The 19,974-nt window shown below is 37.1% G+C and overlaps 1 protein-coding gene across 1 annotated transcript in view; it reads left to right on the top strand.

Moving 5' to 3' along the window:
- MALRD1 (MAM and LDL receptor class A domain containing 1) overlaps positions 1 to 19,974 on the top strand; it is a 589,021-nt gene that overhangs the window by 17,565 nt on the left and 551,482 nt on the right. Inside the window, exons 3-4 of the mRNA XM_049705518.1 lie at positions 8,972 to 9,066; positions 9,155 to 9,316. Coding sequence (XP_049561475.1) covers positions 8,972 to 9,066; positions 9,155 to 9,316 — 257 coding nt within the window. The remainder of the gene's footprint in view (positions 1 to 8,971; positions 9,067 to 9,154; positions 9,317 to 19,974) is intronic.

Below are 19,974 nucleotides of genomic sequence, written 5' to 3'. Positions count from 1 at the left end.
TGTTCATTAAGTGGGTATACAGTGTATTTTTCCACTTGTTGCATTTTTAATATTGTAGTTACACTAGTTTAAAAGTAAAAATTAATTAAAGATGAAAAATTTATTATGTTTATGAAATACAATTTTATATGTTGGTATCAATTGTTAATTTCAGTTCAAAAGCTCTTATTAAGCCCAGTGTGTGTAAGGCATCATGATAAAGGCTGTGAATGTTATAAAGATTTTTAAGATACATGTTGCATATTAGAGTGTTTATGATCTCTTTGGAAAGCATTCTCAAGAATAACCCAGTTAATTTTAATACAGGGAGAAATTAGAAAAGTACTATAATATTAGTCTGAGCAGATTGCTCTGTGGCTATAGGCAAATTCTGACACTGGAAAGGAAAAGGGCATTTGAGAAAGGACTTGAAAGATGAATGATATTTCAATGGACAAGGAAGTGAAAGAAATATTTCAAACTGAAAGAACCCCATAAGGACCGTATAGAGTTACTTGGTGTGCCCAGGCAATGATATAGCAGTCTGCTATGGCTAGAGAGTACGGTCTCTGGAAATGAAGATTAGGCCAAAAGTGTATTCGGGAATGTCAGGAATTATGTCACCCAAAGGTTACAGATTTTGCTCATCAGTACCATTTCCTTCCCTCTTTTCCCATCTCTACCCAAACTCCTTCACAGCTGACAGTCCTATTACCAATAATTACCAATACTGTCCAAGCAGGCAGTGGAAATGAGAGGGTTGATGGATAATGCAACTCCTCAGCCACACCACATAATTAATTTCAAAGGCATACACATTTGGTACTTCGTAATTCCTTCTGCCTCAAGTAGTGTTTTGCAGAGAGCTTCCGTTTTTGTTTTTCTTTCCCACAAATTCTTTGATTGCCAAGTTCATGATATCAGGGTTCTTGATGTGTGCCTGCATGTGTGCATTTAAAATAAGCTACATGAGGTTTATATAATTCTTCTATAAACGTGATGCTTATTTTTTATTGGATAATATATTTGTTTATTTCCTCATTCCTTTTATTTCAAATTCAGGTAATATATCAGTCAGGGAAGCATAATTGACAACCCAGATGATTATTTGAATTAACTGATATGACGTCAATGAAATTACTCCACATAAATTAGTAGTAAACCTATCTTAAAGTAAATGATATTATTTCACTAATTAGAGCCACAAAATAATATGTGCTACAATTTCTCTGTAGACATAGAACTTTTTCCTTTATATCATTTGCTTTCCTTTTGGCAGAAATTTTATCTTTACAGGCAGGTGACTTATTTGTTAAATTTATATGAGTATTAATTCAAATTAATTCCGCCTCATACTGAATCCATACTGAACAGAAATACATAAAATAAATGTATATTGAAATAAATATGATACAAATTTCAAAGAATGTACCTTTTGAATCATAGCCAAATGGTCAGTAGACTGAGATTCTGCCAAATGAAAGTGGGCAGGGACTTTTACCAATTAAAGTGGTTGGAAAGGACTCAGAAGATTTTAGTTCTCTGCAAATGAAGTCTCGCAATTCTGATGATTAGTTATGCTGATTCAGTGTCCTACAACCGAATCAGTAAAGGGAGAACTCGTAGGAACATAACTACTTTAGGCCTCATAGATTTTGGTCAGTACCTTATAACATAGCAAATGGAACAAGGGAACCAAATTAGTGGCTACTGATTGTAGTAGGCAGAATTCTAAAGATGTCCCCCCCAAGATTCTCATCCCCTGGTTATTCAAACACTAATCTAGGTACTTCTGTCAAAGGACTTTGCGGTTGTAATTAAAGTTACCAATTAGCTGATCTTAACATGGGAAGATTATCATCGACTGTTCAAATGGGCTGATGTAATTGCATGGTTCCTTAGGACCTTCTATGTACAAGACCATGTCATTTGCAAACAGAGTTTTACTTTGTTTCCTTTCTGGCTGCCTTTTATTTCATTTCCTTGTCTAATTGCCCACCTAGAAACTTCGGTGCAATGTTGAATGGAATTGGTGATAGCAGATATCCTTATTTCCATTAGTGGAAAACTTTTTAAACTTTTACCATCAGGTTTGATGTTAGCTGAGGGTTTTTTGTAGATGTCATTTATCAAGTAAGCATGTTCACGTCTCTAATATATGAAGTGTTTTTTATCCCAGTAAAGTGTTAGACTTTGTCATATGTGTTTTCTGCATCTATTGAGATGATCATGTCATTTTGGGCCTTTATTTATATGGTGGTGGTGTTTTGTTTTTTGGTTTTTTTTTGCGGTACGCGGGCCTCTCACTGCCGCGGCCTCTCCCGTTGCTGAGCACAGGCTCTGCACGCACAGGCTCAGCGGCCATGGCTCACGGGCCCAGCCGCTCCGCGGCATGTGGGATCTTGGCAGACCGGGGCACGAACCCGTGTCCCCTGCATCGGCAGGCGGACTCTCAACCACTGCGCCACCAGGGAAGCCCTATATGGTGTTTTATAGTGATTAGTTTTCATATAGTGATTGGTTTTCATATGTTGAACCAAATTTGCATTCCTGGGGTAAATTCCGCTTGGTCATGGTGAATAATCCTTTTTGTATCTTTATGTCTTGCTTGATGAGGCTTTCCAGTATTTTGTTTAGTATTTTTACATGTATGTTAATCAGGGATATTGATCTATAATTTTCTTTTTTTTTGATATGTTTGTGACATGTTTGCCAGGTTTTGGTATCAAGGAAATAATGGCCGCACAGAATGGATTGGGAAGTCTTTCCTCTTATAATTTGTGCAAGAGTTAGTGAAGTTAGTGTTAATTCTCTAAATGTTTTATAGAATTCACTAGTTCATCCGTCTGTGACTGAGAATTTCTTTGTGGGGAGCTTTTTGGTTACTGATTCATTCTTTTGTTATCTATTCAGATTTTCTATCTCTACTAGAGTCAGTTTAGGTCCTGAATCAGTTTTTGTGTCTTGCTAGGATTTTTTTCATATTATCAAGGTTATCTAATTTGTTAGCCTGCATTTGTTGATAATGTTTCCTTATAATTCTTTTTATTTCTATAAAGTTGGTAGTTCTGACCCTTGTTTCACTATTCATTCAGTAAATTGAGTTGTCTTTTTTTTTTTTAATTGGTCAGGCTAGTGAAAGATTTGTCAATTTTGTTGATCTTTCCAAAAAACAACTTTTGGTTTACTTAATTTTATTCTATTGGTTGTCTATTCTCTATTTGATTTGTTTATGCTCTAATATTTACTATTTTCTTCTACTACTTGCTTTGGGTTTAGTTTGCTCTTCTTCCAGCTTTGTAAGGTGCAAGTTTAGATTGTTGATTTTAAAACTTTTTTTTTAAATTTAGTAATTTATAGCTATAAATTTATTTCTAAGCACAAATTTAACTGCATCTCATGCATTTTGATATATTGTATTTTCACAATGCTTCAAAATGCATGAGAGGCAGTTAAATTAGTTATTCATCTCAAGTATTTTCTAATTTCTCTTCTGATTTTCACCTTTGACCCATTAGGAGTGTGTTATTTAATTTCTACATATTTGCAAATTTCCTTAATTTCTTTCTGTTTCTGTTTTTCTTTCTTTCTTTCTGTTCTTGACTCAAATCACTCCATTGTAGCTGTAGAACATACTTGTATGATTAACATCCTCTTAAATGTATGGAGACTTGTTTTGTGGCCTAAAATAAGGTCTTTCCTGGAGAACATTTTGTGTACATAATAGAAGCATATGCATTTTGCTGCTGTTGGATAGAGGATTCCATATGTGTCTGTTAGGTCTAACTGGTTTATAGTGTTGCTCAAGTCTTCTGTACCCGTACTGATCTTCTGTCTAATTGTTCTATTCATTCTGAAAAATGGGGTGTTGAAGTTTCCAACTATTATTGTTGAATTCTCTGTTTTCACTTTGATTCTATTAGTTTTTGTTTCTTATATTTTGGGGCTCTGTTTTTAGGTGCATATATATTTATAATTGTTATTTGATGGGTTGATTCTTTTTTCATTATAAATTGTTCTTTTATGTCTCTAATAACATTTTTATTGTGCATTAAAATATGTTTTATGAATTTCCAGCTCTCTTTTAGTTGTTTGTATATTTTTTATATTTCTTTATTTTCAACCCTTTAATTTGTAGTTGAATTGTTGGCTTATGTCTTTATACAATATATCAACCTCAGACTTTTGATTGATAAGATAGGATTTACACCTGCTATCTGCTATTTGTTTTGTCTATGTCTTTCTTGTTACTCTGTTCCTCCATTACTGTTTTCTTCTCTGTTACATATATATTTTCTATATGTATTATATATTGTATGTATATATATAATATTTTGAATTAGTTTACTGGATTCTTTATAGTGATTACAATAATCGATGCTGGATTAGTACAATTTAATTGCAATAGTATTTAAGAAATTTGTCCTACCTAGCTCTATTCTCCCCACCTTTATGCTGCTATTGCCACAAATAGCATCTTAATATATTGTGTGCCCATCAACACTGAATTTTGAGTTTTATCAAATATAACAATCAATTATGGTGATTAGTTATTGATTTTATAATTTATATCTCTTTACTGATAGTCTCTACTTTGTAAGATATCATTCTCATGGTTTCTTAGTTCTTTAGACATGGTTTCCTTTAGATCTTTGAAATATTTTAAATATCTGATTTAAAGTCTTTTTTTCGGTAGGTCCAGCATCTGGGCTTTCTCAGAGACACTTTTGTTTGATTGTTTTTTTCCTTTGTATGAGTCACATTTTTTTGTTTCTTTGCATTTCTCACAATTTCTTTTGAAACACGGACATCTACAACAATATAATGTGGCAAGTGTGGAAATCCTTTTCCCTCAATTTTACAGTTTGTTGTGGTTTGTTGTATTTGTTGTTTTTACTTTAGTGACTTTCCTGGAATAATTCTGTAAAGTCTTTATTCCTGTCATGTGTGTCCATTGAATTCTCTGCTTGGTCAGCCAAGTGGTCAGCTGTAAAGAGAGTTTCTTAAATGCCTGGAACCAATAAATTTCCCAGTATTCGTTGAGGGACTCTATTGTGGTGTATCTTCAACACTTACCTAGGCAGTTGATATCTCTGTCTTATTCTTCACTTCCTGCCTTAAGAGAGCTTCAAAGTCAGCCAGAGATGAGAGCTTAGGGCCTTTTCAGGTCTTTCCAGAGCATGTGTACAGCCCTATGCATGCACGTGTCTCTATAGGTTTGCAGGAAGATGTTGGAGCATTTCAAAGCTCCTATGCAACATTTCAGTTTTGCTTTAAGCTTTTGGTTAGTCTATTGTTGACCCCATATGTTATGTACTGCACCAAGCAACAGTAAAGTTAAAACACTTGCCAGTAATTGTTTTCAACACATGCCTACTGTAAAGAGTCTATTTGCACTGGGCAATCTCAGACAGCCTTATAAGTGGTGTCTTTCAGGAAACACCAGACATATCAAATAATGATAATTATTTAATAATTATTTGGTAATGAGGCTTGAAAGAGTGTTAACTCTATTCTGCTCATTTCTGTGGTTGCCATGCTGCCCCAGGAGTGTGGGCTGCCATTTTTTATAGTTGCTGTGGAGCTGGAGAGCGGTAGGAATAGGGCCAAGTGAAAAAGAAAAAGAAAAGAACCCCCCCCCTAAAATTTACTGTTTTTACTGAGATTCAGTTATTTATTGAATAAAAGGTCTCCAGTTTGCTGTAAGCTTTACTGTGGCCATTTTTGCCAATATTTTCATTGTTTTTATTGAGGAGAAAAATTTCAGAGGTCTTTACATTGACATTTTTATTAATATCACTCTCATTTTTATTGCTTATTTTATGATTCCCTAAAGTGATCCACCTAGCCCTTTATCACTGAAGCAGACCTAAAGGTACATGGCAGCATTTATTTACACAGTGCTAGCAATTATAGGGAATTACTATTTGAGGGTATCCTTTGATACAGTTTTAACAAATATTATGTGCTTATGTCAAACTTGTTAGTCTAATGAACAGGAATGAGGCAAACCTTATGATTCAACAGAAATGGAATTTAATAAACAGAAATTACCAACTTGAAGGAGTTTGTATCTGAGACTGTTATTTAACCTCTGTTATCTGAACTGAGCCATATTTCTGTCACAAATGAACACACTTTTCCTGTTCCAAAAGTTTTGACATTTTAACCTTTGCTTCAGGCCTTGGATCTTGTCACAATGATCCATTCCTGCAGCCTGATTTTTTTTTTTTGATGTTATCTTACTGTTAAAATACTCAGTTTTTCGAGTTCCTTTGAGCCCATTGGTTACTCTACAGCATGCAATAGGATTTCTGTTTCTCCTGCTTGCATTCATTCCCATTAATCACTTAGAACTTGGGAAATGGAAGAAAGGCAAGACTGCCTATCAGTAGTTGAAGAAAGTGAGACTGAAAATTCTACCTTATCTTTTCTAAGGATCAAGGTTGGGGTAATTCACTGCCCAAAGTTATTGAATTAGCCCTCAAAACTTGATTCATGGTTTTTTGTTGCTTTCATATTTTATATACTTCTGGGGTTTTACTCCTACATGTACCCAGCTACTAAGAAGAAAAAGCCCTTTAACATAAACATTTAAGATTATAAATGGAGGGCTTCCCTGGTGGTGCAGTGGTTGAGAGTCCGCCTGCCGACGCGGGGGACATGGGTTCGTGCCCCGGTCCGGGAAGATCCCACATGCTGCGGAGCGCCTGGGCCCGTGAGCCGTGGCCGCTGAGCCTGCACGTCCGGAGCCTGTGCTCCGCAATGGGAGAGGCCACAACAGTGAGAGGCCCGCATACCGGGAAAAAAAAAAAAAAAAAAAATTGCAGTCATCCTGTCTTATTTTGTAATTTTAATAATTCTTATTTTGTAGCTTTAATAATTAACGACTTCATCACAAGGTGGTTTTAAATCTGTTTCGAAGATAGGCTATGAAGTTGCTTTTATTGATGCAGGAATAAAATGGGAATTTATGAATCATATGAACAAAGTGAAATGAATATGGTAGAGATTAATAGGAGACATGTGATGAGAATGGTGGTGTGTGGTATGATGTTACTAGGCTCCCTCAAGGACTGAAAGGGGTGTGTGGAGATAATACTGAATACCTTTTTTTTTTTTTATTAGCTTTGTAAGTCTCTTCTTGGTGCTTCGAGCCAGCAGTAGGAGAGGATATCAGATGAGGGAATAGGCATGTGGGAAAAACTTATGCTGCCAAGGATCTGCTTCTTTGTTTTATACTTGTAGACCCGATAACTAAAGTCCTAGGGAAAGCAAGATAACTTTCTATAAGATGATGTTCTCTAAGGAACATCTCCAACTGTGAATTAAAGAACTTCTGTACTCATAGGGAGCAAGGTAAAATTGAGTGTGCATTTGAAAGAACGCTATTGTCACTAAATTGGAATTAAAAAAATAATAAAAAACAAAAAAACAAGTATTGTTATTGGGTGCATTTTGAATACTTTTTTACCCCATGAAAAGAAATCTTATTACTAGAACAAAGGCTAAAGGATCTCAAGTTGTTTCTGAATTTAAAACTTTACTTTTTATGATAACCTGAAGGTTGACCTCATTTAATTTTTGACAAAATACAGAATAATTTACAGTGTCATAAAATGTACCAGATGACATAGTTTGTATTTATAAAACACCTAGCTTAAATATTCATATAATTTATTATTTTATTGAAAATGCTGTTCTATTATTTAATAGCTTAATGTATCAGTCTGAGTTTTAGGACCAAACTTTCAAAAATAAATATGGTTAATTTAAGTGATTTCCTTGACAAATGAAAATAATTTTTACTGTATGTATCACAAGTGCTTTTTAGTAGCTGAATATTTATAAACAGTAATTGAAGGCCTGTTGAATACTATTACCATTTGTATTGCAAATAATTGGATTTAAACTGCAAACAATAAATCCATATGGCTTATTATGCTCGTTTGATTATTCACTTGCTTAGCATTTGATTTCCCTGCCGAATATGAAGCAAGAGCAAAATAATGGTTGTCCACTTGTATCACCATGATACCAGCTCTTCATCGAAATTATGTTTATAAAATTATTCCAGGTAGTACATTCTGAGAACAGTTTTCTGTTATTGCAGGGACTTCAGTTATGCTTATGACTATGTTATATGCAATCATTAATGTTCTTCTTTTCTGCTTCATTAGGGTACAGTTTGGGAATAGCTATAGGGAAGAAGAGGTTTCTTAGGTTTCATAATTTTACTATTGATTCTCTCAATGATGTGACAATTAAATTTGATTTCCAAGACAGCTTTCAAATACCACTGAATAATTTGGGTAGGTATGCCATCATTAACATCATCAACATCATTTTTTCATTCTTTTTGACAAATAGTGGCATACCAAATAGATGAGCAGGAAACAGTGGTTCCCGCATTACACACTATAACCTTGTCAAGCATTGCAAAAAAATCTATGAAAGCCCAGGGAATGTTCCACATTTATTTTATAGGCTTCTAAATAGTAAGTTGACCGGCATGGTCTGTACTGCAGCATACAGAAGAGTATCGGGACTCAGTATCGTTTTCCATAATCCTGGCAAAAGCTGGGACTATTTGATCCAATTCTTTCCGGAGGAAAATGCAACAAAATAGGATCTCTTTTGAATTCTTCATTGAATTACTTATTTTGGTGGGCAGTCCCAGTGTAATGTTTTCCCTGGATATCATCTTTGCTGGGTTATAACTTTCTAAGTTATGAGATGAATTTGGTCATGGACTACAGCCCATAACAGTGTTTTAGGGAGTACACTCACAATTAGTTATTTTACTGGGGAATATATTGAAGTAACAATATCAGCCAGACCATTTGCAAAGATAAATGGTACAGTTAAATATTTCATTCTTTAAAAATATATTGACCCAAAGTGGATATAGGCCTGAATTATTGCCTGGTGTATTAAATAAGTTTACCAGTGGTGGCTCTGCATCTAACACACTGACCCTTGTTTTTAACAGCTCACTTCCTCTCATTGGTCTCGAACGTGGATTCTCCTTCCTCAAACTTACGAAGCAGAGTTTTTCTTTCCACAGATAACCAACAGGGTTGTCAGGTATTTGAAAGCACACAGCATTTGAATTACTTTCCACATTTGGGAACTTCTTTATTATAATTATTTGGACATTCATTATTTTTCACAGATTACATTTTATTACTTCTCCAGCCAGATGAATGGCAAATTAACAGTTGGCTTTCAAACTACCTGTGGTGGTCCTACAAGGCATTTATGGCAAAGCACGGCTGGGCTCCACAATCAGTGGGAGAGGCATGTCCTCAAAATCCAGAGCCCCCAGAGATTTCAGGTATGCACGTTGTATTTTCTGTGTTTGAAGGAAAAATGATAAAGTATAGATGTTTTGCACCAGGTGAATTAAAAGCAGGATGATTAATCATCCCAGTTGTCTGAGGAATTTGCCAGAACTTCAAGTGCTGGAACCAAACAGTCAGAAAATTGGGATGGCCAGTCACCCTAAAAGACAATTTTAAAAAGTTTTAAATTTATGTATCAAAACTAAGGTTGTTATGTATTAACATATATTGATATATAAGTAAAACATGACCTTCTAATACTCTTCCTAATTTCTTGAATCCCTCCACTTTCCTTAAAAGCTCTCACTCGGGCTTCCCTGGTGGCACAGTGGTTGAGAGTCCGCCTGCCGATGCAGGGGACCGCGGGTTCATGCCCCGGTCTGGGAGGATCCCACATGCCGCGGAGCCATGGCTGCTGAGCCTGCGCGTCCGGAGCCTGTGCTCTGCAACGGGAGAGGCCACAACAGTGAGAGGCCCACGTAACGCAAAAAAAAAAAAAAAAAAAAAAAGCTCTCACTCTTCCAATCTTCTCTTTCTTTTCATTTCTTAAGAATCACTTCCCTTCCAAAGTTTTCTCATGCTTTTGATAGAATGGGACTATCTTAGGTAATGAGGAAATAGACAGGTTGATTTAAATACTAATTCCAAATGCTGTTGAAGTGGAATCATTGTCATATTCATTTCATGGTGAAAGTCAAATTATTCAATACAGCCTTCATTTTCCAAAATAAATTTGAGAATTAAAGCCAATGCAAGCCTATAAAAGACAAACTTATTTATGCAGCCTAATAAAACTTATGGATGGTGGAAATTATAATCCAATAATTATTATGGGAGTTCTTGGAAGAGAATTGCCCACTTTAACATTTTGGAGAGCCAAGCGGAATTTTCCAGTAAAAATGGGATCCTACAGCATTTTATTCTGAACGAATTTGCTTTTTTTAAAAATTTTAAATCTTTATTGGAGTGTAATTGCTTTACAATGGTGTGTTAGTTTCTGCTGTATAACAAAGTGAATCAGCTATACATATACATATACCGCCACATACCCTACCTCTTGCGTCTCCCTCCCCACTTCCCTATCCCACCCCTCTAGGTGGTCACAAAGCACCGAGCTGATCTCCCTGTGCTATGTGGATGCTTTCCACTAGCTATCTATTTTACATTTAGTAGTGTATATATGTCCATGCCACTCTCTCACTTTGTCCCAACTTCCCCTTCCCTGTGTCCTCAAGTCCATTGTCTACATCTGCGTCTTTATTCCTGTCCTGCCCTAAGTTCGTCAGAACCATTTTTGTTTTTTTTTTTTAGATGCCATATATATGTGTTAGAATGCGACAATTGTTTTTCTCTTTCTTACTTCACTCTGTATGACAGTCTCTAAGTCCATCTACCTCACTACAAATAACTCAATTTCGTTTCTTTTTATGGCTGAGAATATTCCATTGTATATATATGCCACATCTTCTTTATCCATTCATCTGTTGATGGACACTTAGGTTGCTTCCATGTCCTGGCTGTTATACATAGAGCATTCTGGTACATGACTCTTTTTGAATTATGGTTTTCTCAGGGTATATGCCCAGGAGTGGGATTGCTGGATCATATGGTAGTTCTATTTTTAGGTTTTAAAGGAACCTCCTTAGTATTCTCCATAGTGGCTGTATCAATTTACATACCAACCAGCAGTGCAAGAGGGTTCCCTTTTCTCCAAACCCTCTCCAGCATTTATTGTTTGTAGATTTGTTTATGATGGCCATTCTGACAGGGATGAGGTGATACCTCATTGAGGTTTTGATTTGCATTTCTCTAATGATTAGTGATGTTGAGCATTCTTTCATGTGTTTGTTGCCAATCTGTATATCTTTCTTAGAGAAATGTCTATTTAGGTCTTCTGCCCATTTTTGTATTGGGTTGTTTGTTTCTTTAATATTGAGCTGCATGAGCTGTTTATATATTTTGGAGATTAATCCTTTGTCCGTTGATTCGTTTGCAAATATTTTCTCCCATTCTGAGGGTTGTCTTTTCCTCTTGTTTATGGTTTGCTTTGCTGTGCAAAAGCTTTGAAGTTTCATTATGTCCCATTTTTAAATTTTTGTTTTTATTTCCATTACTCTAAGAGGTGGATCAAAAAAGATCTTGCTGTGAATTATGTCAAATAGCGTTCTTCCTATGCTTTCCTCTAAGAGTTTTATAGTGTCTGGTTTTACATTTAGGTCTCAAATCCATTTTGAGTTTATTTTTGTGTATGGTGTTAGGGAGTGTTCTAATTTCATTCTTTTACATGTAGCTGTCCAGTTTTCTCAGCACCACTTATTGAAGAGACTGTCTTTTCTCCATTGTATATCCTGCCTCCTTTGTCATAGATTAGTTGACCATAGGTGTGTGGGTTTATCTCTGGGCTTTCTATCTTGTTCCATTGATCTATGTTTCTGTTTTTGTACCAGTACCATATTGTCTTGATTACTGCAGCTTTGTAGTATAGTCTGAAGTCAGGGAGTCTGATTCCTCCCACTCCGTTTTTTGCCCTCAAGACTGTTTTGGCTATTCAGGGTTTTTGTGTCTCCATACAAATTTTAAGATGATTTGTTCTAGTTCCATAAAAAGTGCCATTGGTAATTTGATAGGGATTGCATTGAATCTGTAGATTGCTTTGGGTAGTATAGTCATTTTCACAATATTGATTGTTCCAGTCCAAGAACATGGTATATCTCTCCATCTGTTGGTATCATCTTTAATTTCTTTCATCAGTTATAGTTTTCTGCATACAGGTCTTTTGTCTCCCTAGGTAGGTTTATTCCTAGGTATTTTATTCTTTTCGTTGCAGTGGTAAATGGGAGTGTTCCCATGATTTCTCTTTCAGATTTTTCATCATTAGTGTATAGGAATGCAAGAGATTTCTGTGCATTAATTTTGTATCCTGCAACTTTACCAAATTCATTGATTAGCTCTAGTAGTTTTCTGGTGGCATTTTTAGGATTCTCTATGTATGGTATCATGGCATCTACAAACAGTGACTGTTTTACTTCTTCTTTTCCAATTTGTATTTCTTTTATTTCTTCTCTGATTGCCATGGCTAGGACTTCCAAAACTATGTTGAATAATAGTGGTGAGAGTGGACATCCTTGTCTTATTCCTGATCTTAGAGAAAATTCTTTCTGTTATTCACCATTGAGAATGATGTTTGCTGTTGTTTTGTCGTATATGGCCTTTATTATGTTGAGGTAGTTTCCCTCTATGCCCACTTTCTGGAGAGTTTTTATCATAAATGGGTGTTGAATTTTGTCAAAAGATTTTTCTGCATCTATTGAGATGATCATATGGTTTTTATTCTTCAATTTGTTAATATGGTGTATCACATTGATTGATTTGGATATATTGAAGAATCCTTGCATCCCTGTGATAAATCCCATTTGATCGTGGTGTATGATCCTTTTAATGTGTTGTTGGATTCTGTTTGCTAGTATTGTTTTGAGGAATTTTGCATCTATATTCATCAGTGATATTGGTTGGTAATTTTCTTTTTTTGTAGTATCTTTGTCTGGTTTTGGTATCAGGGTGATGGTGGCCTCGTAGAATGAGTTTGGGAGTGTTCCTTCCTCTGCAATTTCTTAGAAGAGTTTGAGAAGGATGGGTGTTAACTCTTCTCTAAATGTTTGATAGAAGTCACCTGTGAAGCCATCTGGTCCTGGATTTTTGTTTGTTGGAAGATTTTTAATTGCAGTTTCAATTTCATTACTTGTGATTGGTCTGTTCATATTTTCTGTTTCTTCCTGGTTCAGTCTTGGAAGGTTATACCTTTCTAAGAAGTTGTCCATTTCTTCCAGGTTGTCCATTCTATTGGCATAGAGTTGCTTGTAGTAGTCTCTTAGGATGCTTTGTATTTCTGTGGTGTCTGTTGTAACTTCTCCTTTTTCATTTCTAATTTTATTGATTTGAGTCCTCTCCCTCTTTTTCTTGATGAGTCTGGCTAATGGTTTATCAATTTTGGTTATCTTCTCAAAGAACCAGCTTTTAGTTTTATTGATCTCTGCTATTGTTTTCTTTGTTTCTATTTCATTTATTTCTGCTCTGATCTTGGTTTCTTCGCTTCTGCTAACTTTGGGTTTTGTTTGTTCTTCTTTCTCTAGTTCCTTTAGGTGTAAGGTTAGATTGTTTATTTGAGATTTTTTTTTGTTTCTTGAGGTAGGCTTGTATAGCTATAAACTTCTCTCTTAGAACTGCTTTTGCTGCATCCCATAGGTTTTGGATCATTGTGTTTTCATTGTCATTTGTCTCTAGGTAGTTTTTGATTTCCTCTTTGATTTCTTCAGTGATCTCTTGGTTATTTAGTAATGTATTGTTGAGCCTCCACGTGTTTGTGTTTTTTACGTTTTTTTCCCTGTAATTCATTTCTAATCTCATAGTGTTGTGGTCAGAAAAGATGCTTGATATGATTTCGGTTTTCTTAAACTTACTGAGGCTTGATTTGTGACCCAAGATGTGATCTATACTGGAGAATGATCCGTGTGCACTTGAGAAGAAAGTGTAATCTGCTTTTTCTGGCTGGAGTGTCCTATAAATACCAATTAAATCTATCTGTTCTATTGTGTCATTTATAGCTTCTCTTTCCTTATTTATTTTCATTTTGGAAGTTCTGTCCATTGGTGTAAATGAGGTGTTAAAGTCCCCTAATACGATTGTGTTACTGTCGATTTCCCCTTTTATGGCTGTTAGCATTTGCCCTATGTATTGAGGTGCTCCTATGTTGGGTGCATAAATATTTACAATTGTTATATCTTCTACTTGGATTGATCCCTTGATCATTATGTTGTGTGCTTGTCTCTTGTAATAGTCTTTATTTTAAAGTCTATTTTATCTGATATGGGAATTGCTACTCCAGCTTTCTTCTGATTTCCATTTGCATGGACTATCTTTCTCCACCCCTCACTTTCAGTCTGTATGTGTCCTAGGTCCGAAGTGGGTCTCTTGTAGACCGCATATATACAGGTTTTGTTTTTGTATCTATTCAGCCAGTCTGTGTCTTTTGGTTGGAGCATTTAATCCATTTAAATTTAAGGTAGTTATCGATATGTATGTTCCTATTACCATTTTCTTAATTATTTTGGGTTAGTTATCGTAGGTCTTGTCCTTCTGTTGTGTTTGCTGCCTTGAGAAGTCCCTTTAGTATTTGTTGTAAAGCTGGTATGGTGGTGCTGAATTCTCTTAGCTTTTGCTTGTCTTTAAGCTTTTGATTTCTCCATCGAATCTGAATGAGATCCTTGCTGGGTAGAGTAATCTTTGTTGTAGATTTTTCTCTTTCATCACTTTAAATATGTCGTGCCACTCGCCTCTGGCTTGCAGAGTTTCTGCTGAAAGATCAGCTGTTACCCTCATGGGATTCCCTTATATGTTATTTGTTGCTTTTAGTTTAGTGCTTTTAATATTTTTTCCTTGTATTTAGTTTTTGATAATTTGATTAATATATGTCTTGGCATGTTTTTCTTTGGATTTATCCTGTATGGGACTCTCTGTGCTTCCTTGACTTGATTGACAATCCTTACCCATGCTAGGGAAGTTTTCAACTATAATCTCTTCAAATATCTTCTCAGTCCCTTCGTTCTTCTTCTGGGACCCCTATAATTCGAATGTTGGTGCATTTAGTGTTGTCCCAGAGGTCTCTGAGGCTGTCCTCAATTCTTTTAATTCTTTTTTCTTTATTCTGCTCTGTGATAGTTATTTCCACTATTTTATCTTCCATGTCACTTATTTGTTCTTCTGCCTCAGTTATTTTGCTATTGATTTCTTCTAGAGAATTTTTAGTTTCATTTATTGTGTTGTTCACCATTGTTTGTTTGCTCTTTGGTTCTTCTAGGTCCTTGTTAAACGTTTCTTTTATTTTCTCCAATCTATTTCCAAGATTTAGATCACCTTTACTATCATTACTCTGAATTGTTTTTCATTTAGACTACCTATTTCCTCTTCATTTATTTTGTCTGGTGGGTTTTTACCTTGCTTCTTCATGTGCTGTGTAGTTCTCTGTCTTCTCATTTTGCTTAACTTACTGTGTTTGGGGTCTTCTTTTTGCAGGCTGCAGGTTCGTTTTTCCTGTTGTTTTTGGTGCCTTCCCCCACTGGGTAATGTTGGTTCAGTGGGTTTTGTAGGCTTCCTGATGGAGGGGACTGGTGCCTGTGTTCTGATGGATGAGGCTGGATCTTGTCTTTCTGGTGGGCAGGTCCACGTCTGGTGGTGTGTTTTGGGGTGTCTGTGAACTTATTATGATTTTAGGCAGCCTCTCTGCTAATCGGTGTGTTTGTGTTCCTGTCTTGCTCGTTATTTGACATAGGTGGTCCAGCACTGTAGCTTGCTGGTTGTTGAGTGGAGCTGGGTTTTCACATTGAGACAGAGATCTCTGAGAGAGCTTTTGTCATTTGATATTACATGTGGCCGGGAGGTCTCTGGTGGACCAGTGTCCTGAAGTTGGCTCTCCCACCTGAGAGGCTCAGGCCTGACCCCCAGCCGGAGCACCAAGGCCCTGTCAGCCACACAGCTCAGAAGAAAAGGGAGAAAAAGAAAGAAAGGAAGAAAGGAAGAAAAATAAAATAAAATACAGTTATTAAAATAAAATATAAAAAATATATTATTAAAAATAAAAATTTAAAAGAAATAAAAAGAAAGAAAGAAGAGAGCAGCCAAACTAAAAACAAATCCACCAATGATAAGAAGCGCTAAAAACTATACTAAAAAAACAAAAAAAACACAAAAAACGGACAGACACATCCCCAGGATAAATGGTAAAAGCAAAGCTATACAGACAAAATCACACAAAGAAGCATCCACATACATACAAAAGGGGAAAAAAGGAAAAATACATATATATGAAAAGAGAGCAACCAAATCAGTAAACATACCAGTGATAATAAACTCTAAATACTAAACTAAGATGAACATAAAACCAGACACAATTAGATGCAGAAAGCAAACCGCAAGTCAGCAGTTGCTCCCAAAGCCCATCAGCTCAATTTTGGGGTGATTCGTTGTCTATTCAGTGATTCCACAGATGCAGGTACTTCAATTTGATTGTGGAGATTTAATCCACTGCTCCTGGGGCTGCACAGAGAGATTTCTCTTTCTCTTCTTTTTTCGCACAGCTCCTGGGGTTCAGCTTTGGATTTGGACCCGCCTCTTTCTGTAGGTCACCTGAGGGCTTCTGTTCCCACCCAGACATTGCGGGGTTAAAATAGCAGCTGATTCGGGGGCTCTGGTTCACTCAGGCCAGGGGCAGGGAGTGTACGGAATGCAGGGCGAGCCTATGGTGGCAGAGGCTGGCGTGATGTTGCAATAGGCTGAGGCATGCTGTGTGTCCTCCTGGGGAAGTTGTACCTGGATCACGGGACCTTGGCAGTGGCAGGTTGCACAGCCTCCCGGGAGGGGAGGTGTGGATAGTGACCTGTGCTTGCACACAGGCTTCTTGGTGGCTGCAGCAGTAGCCTCAGCATTTCATGTCTGTCTCTGGTGTCCGCGCTGATAGCTGTGACTCGTGCCCATCTCTGGAGCTCATTTAGGCGGTGCTCTGAATCCCCTCTCCTCGCACACCCTGGAACAATGGTCTCTTGCCCCTTAGGCAGGTCCAGACTTTTCTTGGACTGCCTCCTGGGTAGGTAGTCTTGGACTACCTCCCGGGTAGCTGTGGCACACTAGCTCCCTTCCGGCTGTGTTCTCGCAGCCAACGCCAGTCCTATTCCTGGAATCTGATCTCCGAAGCCCGAGCCTCAGCTCCCAGCCCCCGCCTGCCCCGGTGGGTGAGCAGAGAAGCCCCTGAGGCTGGTGAGTGCTGGTCAGCAGCGATCCTCTGTGCGAGAATGTCTTCACTTTGCCCTCTGCACACCTGTTGCTGTGCTCTCCTCCATGGCTCCGAAGATTCCCCCCTGCCCAACCCTCATCTCCTCCAGTGAAGGGGCTTCCTAGTGTGTGGAAACTTTTCCTCCTTCCCAGCTCCCTCCCAGAGATGCAGGTCCCATCCCTGTTCTTTTGTCTCTGTTCTTTTCATTTTTCTTTTGCCCTACCCAGCTACGTAGGGAGTTTCTTGCCTTTTGGGAGCCTGAGGTCTTCTGCCAGTGTTCAGTACGTGTTCTGTAGGAGCTGTTCCTCGTGTAGATGTATTTTTGATGTATTTGTGGGGAGGCAGGTGATCTCCATGTCCTACTCCTCTGCCATCTTGAAGCTAACTCTCCAAATTTGCTTTTTAAACCTGGTTTGTGAGCCAAATTAACCCAAGTAGGTTTCTTTTAGCATCTATTATTAGAATAGTATAATATTTTATAATTTTGATACGGAATAGAAAATCATTTGATATTTGATGGATTTAGCGCTTGCCTGAATATAGAGATTGAATCGGATTGAATTTTGAGTGGCGCAGAGGGAAGATGGGAGAATGAGCAGGACCTCTAGTATAAAAATTGAATTATAAACTCTAAGAATGGCACGTTTTCTTAATTGATCTGTCATAAAATCACTGAAGTTTGGAATTTTCAGGGTTTTGTAGAACTAAATGGGGTTCCAAAGAAGATGAAAGAAAATCACTTAGTAGGCAGTTAAGTGACTCCTAGGTGATAGGACTTAAGGAGAACAGAACTGTGTAGTGGGAAACATAATTCTGTCATTTGAGGCATTGTACTCTCTTGAAATCCAGTATTATTGGTGTATATGGGGGTGGGAGGTGGTATTTTAAGCCATCAGGCATTTAAGTCCTCCTGTGAGGGATTGATCAGGCATGGGGCTGAGACACCCTGTGTCCCTGCCTTTAGTGGCGAATGCTGTGCAGAATGAGAACCCCAGCCACCAATAATGCATCCAATTTGTTGTGGATGTTCAGGTGTCATTAATTACTATAGAGAAGTTTCTAGTTTATTTCTTATGATTTTGTTTTACATCCCTGTGTGTCTCTCTTTTTTCAGTAACAACAAGAGCAACAAAACAGAGCCAAGGGTGCCTTTGAAGGGACTGAGTCACACTGACTAGATGATGAAGGAGGAGCTTGCTAAAGTCCCTCTGCATACTTGTCTAAACTTTAAGGACTGAGATGGGACTCTTGTCTGTGTATAAACTTTATCAGTATTTGTACATCTTTTCCAACTTTGAAACAGAGTGGATGGTAAAAGAGTCTTAAGCTGTCTTTGTCACGCATTGTGCCTTCTTATATTTAACGGTCTCTGTCTTTCAGTCAAGGTCTTTGTTAGTAGTACAACGGAGATTTGATGCTGGGCAGAGGAGAAACTTGCTGCTTGTAGGTTAAACCTTTTAAAATAACTCCTTTGCTTTTCTCAGCTGTTCATTCCCAAGTAGCATATACTATGGGTGTTGATGATTAAATATGTGTAGTAGATAAACGTAAAACTTCAAATTCCCAAATATATTATCTCCAGGGCATTTCAGCTTCAGCAGAGGCAGCGAGGTTATCCACCTGCACACTTGAAGATGCAGCAGTATCTTCAACCAAAGCAGATGCACGTGTAGCATATTAATTGGTTTCTCAAAATACTTTATTGCTGACATGAAAACAGTGCTTCTACCTTAAAGGCTTTGTAAAACATTAGGAAACCCTATGACTCTCTTGGAATCCTTTGGCTACACCAGTCTTTAAGATTGCAGGTATGTTTTAGTTCTGTCCTGTCAGCAAGTGAACAGATGTTCATTTGCTTTTGTTGAGCTGGGCCACAGAGATGTGCTGTGCTTGGAATATTGTCTGCCACCATGTAGTAGCTCTTTCCTAAAAAGCTTAAGCAAGAGGCTTATTTGAGGCCATTTTGTAATCAGCGTCTCCAGGCAATATCTGCTGCCTCATCAATTTACAGCCCTCCGAGAATTATTCTGTGTTTTGCAATTTCTCCTCCATTCTGCCTTCTGATAGTTTTAAAGCCGTTTATGCTTCCTTTAGAAGTACCCAAATAGTAGATTTATCCCAGCTGGACCCTGGCTTAGCATGGGTTTCTGAGAAAGCCTCTGGATCTGGCTCCTGTGTGTGGGCTTTGCCACCTTCATCTGTAAAGGACTAGGTCCATTTCTTAATAAACCTGAATCATATGTTAATTTCTGAGAGAATAAACAAGGAATGGTGTTTACACATTTAGTCCACAAAGATGGCAGTATTTCAGAAAGTTTCTGCAGATGTTTAAGGAATAGCACCTAGCATTGATTGATCACTTACTATGTGTAAAGCACTGCATTTGGTCCTTCATGTATATTATCTTACTGACCCTTCACGGCAGTCCTCTGAACTATAATTTACCCCACTGTTCACATTTGTATTATGAGCTTTAGAGAATGAAATAACCTACCAAATACAAAATTAGAACATAGGATAGTTTGATTTCAGATATCATTTGATAGTTTGATTTCAGATCTCAGTCATTTAGTCACTGAGCCGTGATAATTTTGTATCATGTTAAAGCAGTATAAGGATTTATAAAATATAGGAAAAAAATTCCACGCTCTAGATTTGGTCAGATCTAATGTGACTCATTAAATATTCTTTTGTCTGCTGTGTTAGATGAAACATTACTATGCGTTGCGTGGTGCTGATTAACTGCAATCACATTTCTCAAAATTGCAGATATAAGCAATTAATTTTACTATTTTCTTCAAATATTCATAGAAGCAAAGAATATAGGCT

This window comes from Orcinus orca, chromosome 2 (assembly GCF_937001465.1).
Source record: "Orcinus orca chromosome 2, mOrcOrc1.1, whole genome shotgun sequence".
Lineage (NCBI taxonomy): Eukaryota > Metazoa > Chordata > Mammalia > Artiodactyla > Delphinidae > Orcinus > Orcinus orca.
The sequence above is the reverse complement of the archived record's forward strand: the minus strand, read 5'-3'. Positions and strand labels throughout refer to the sequence as shown.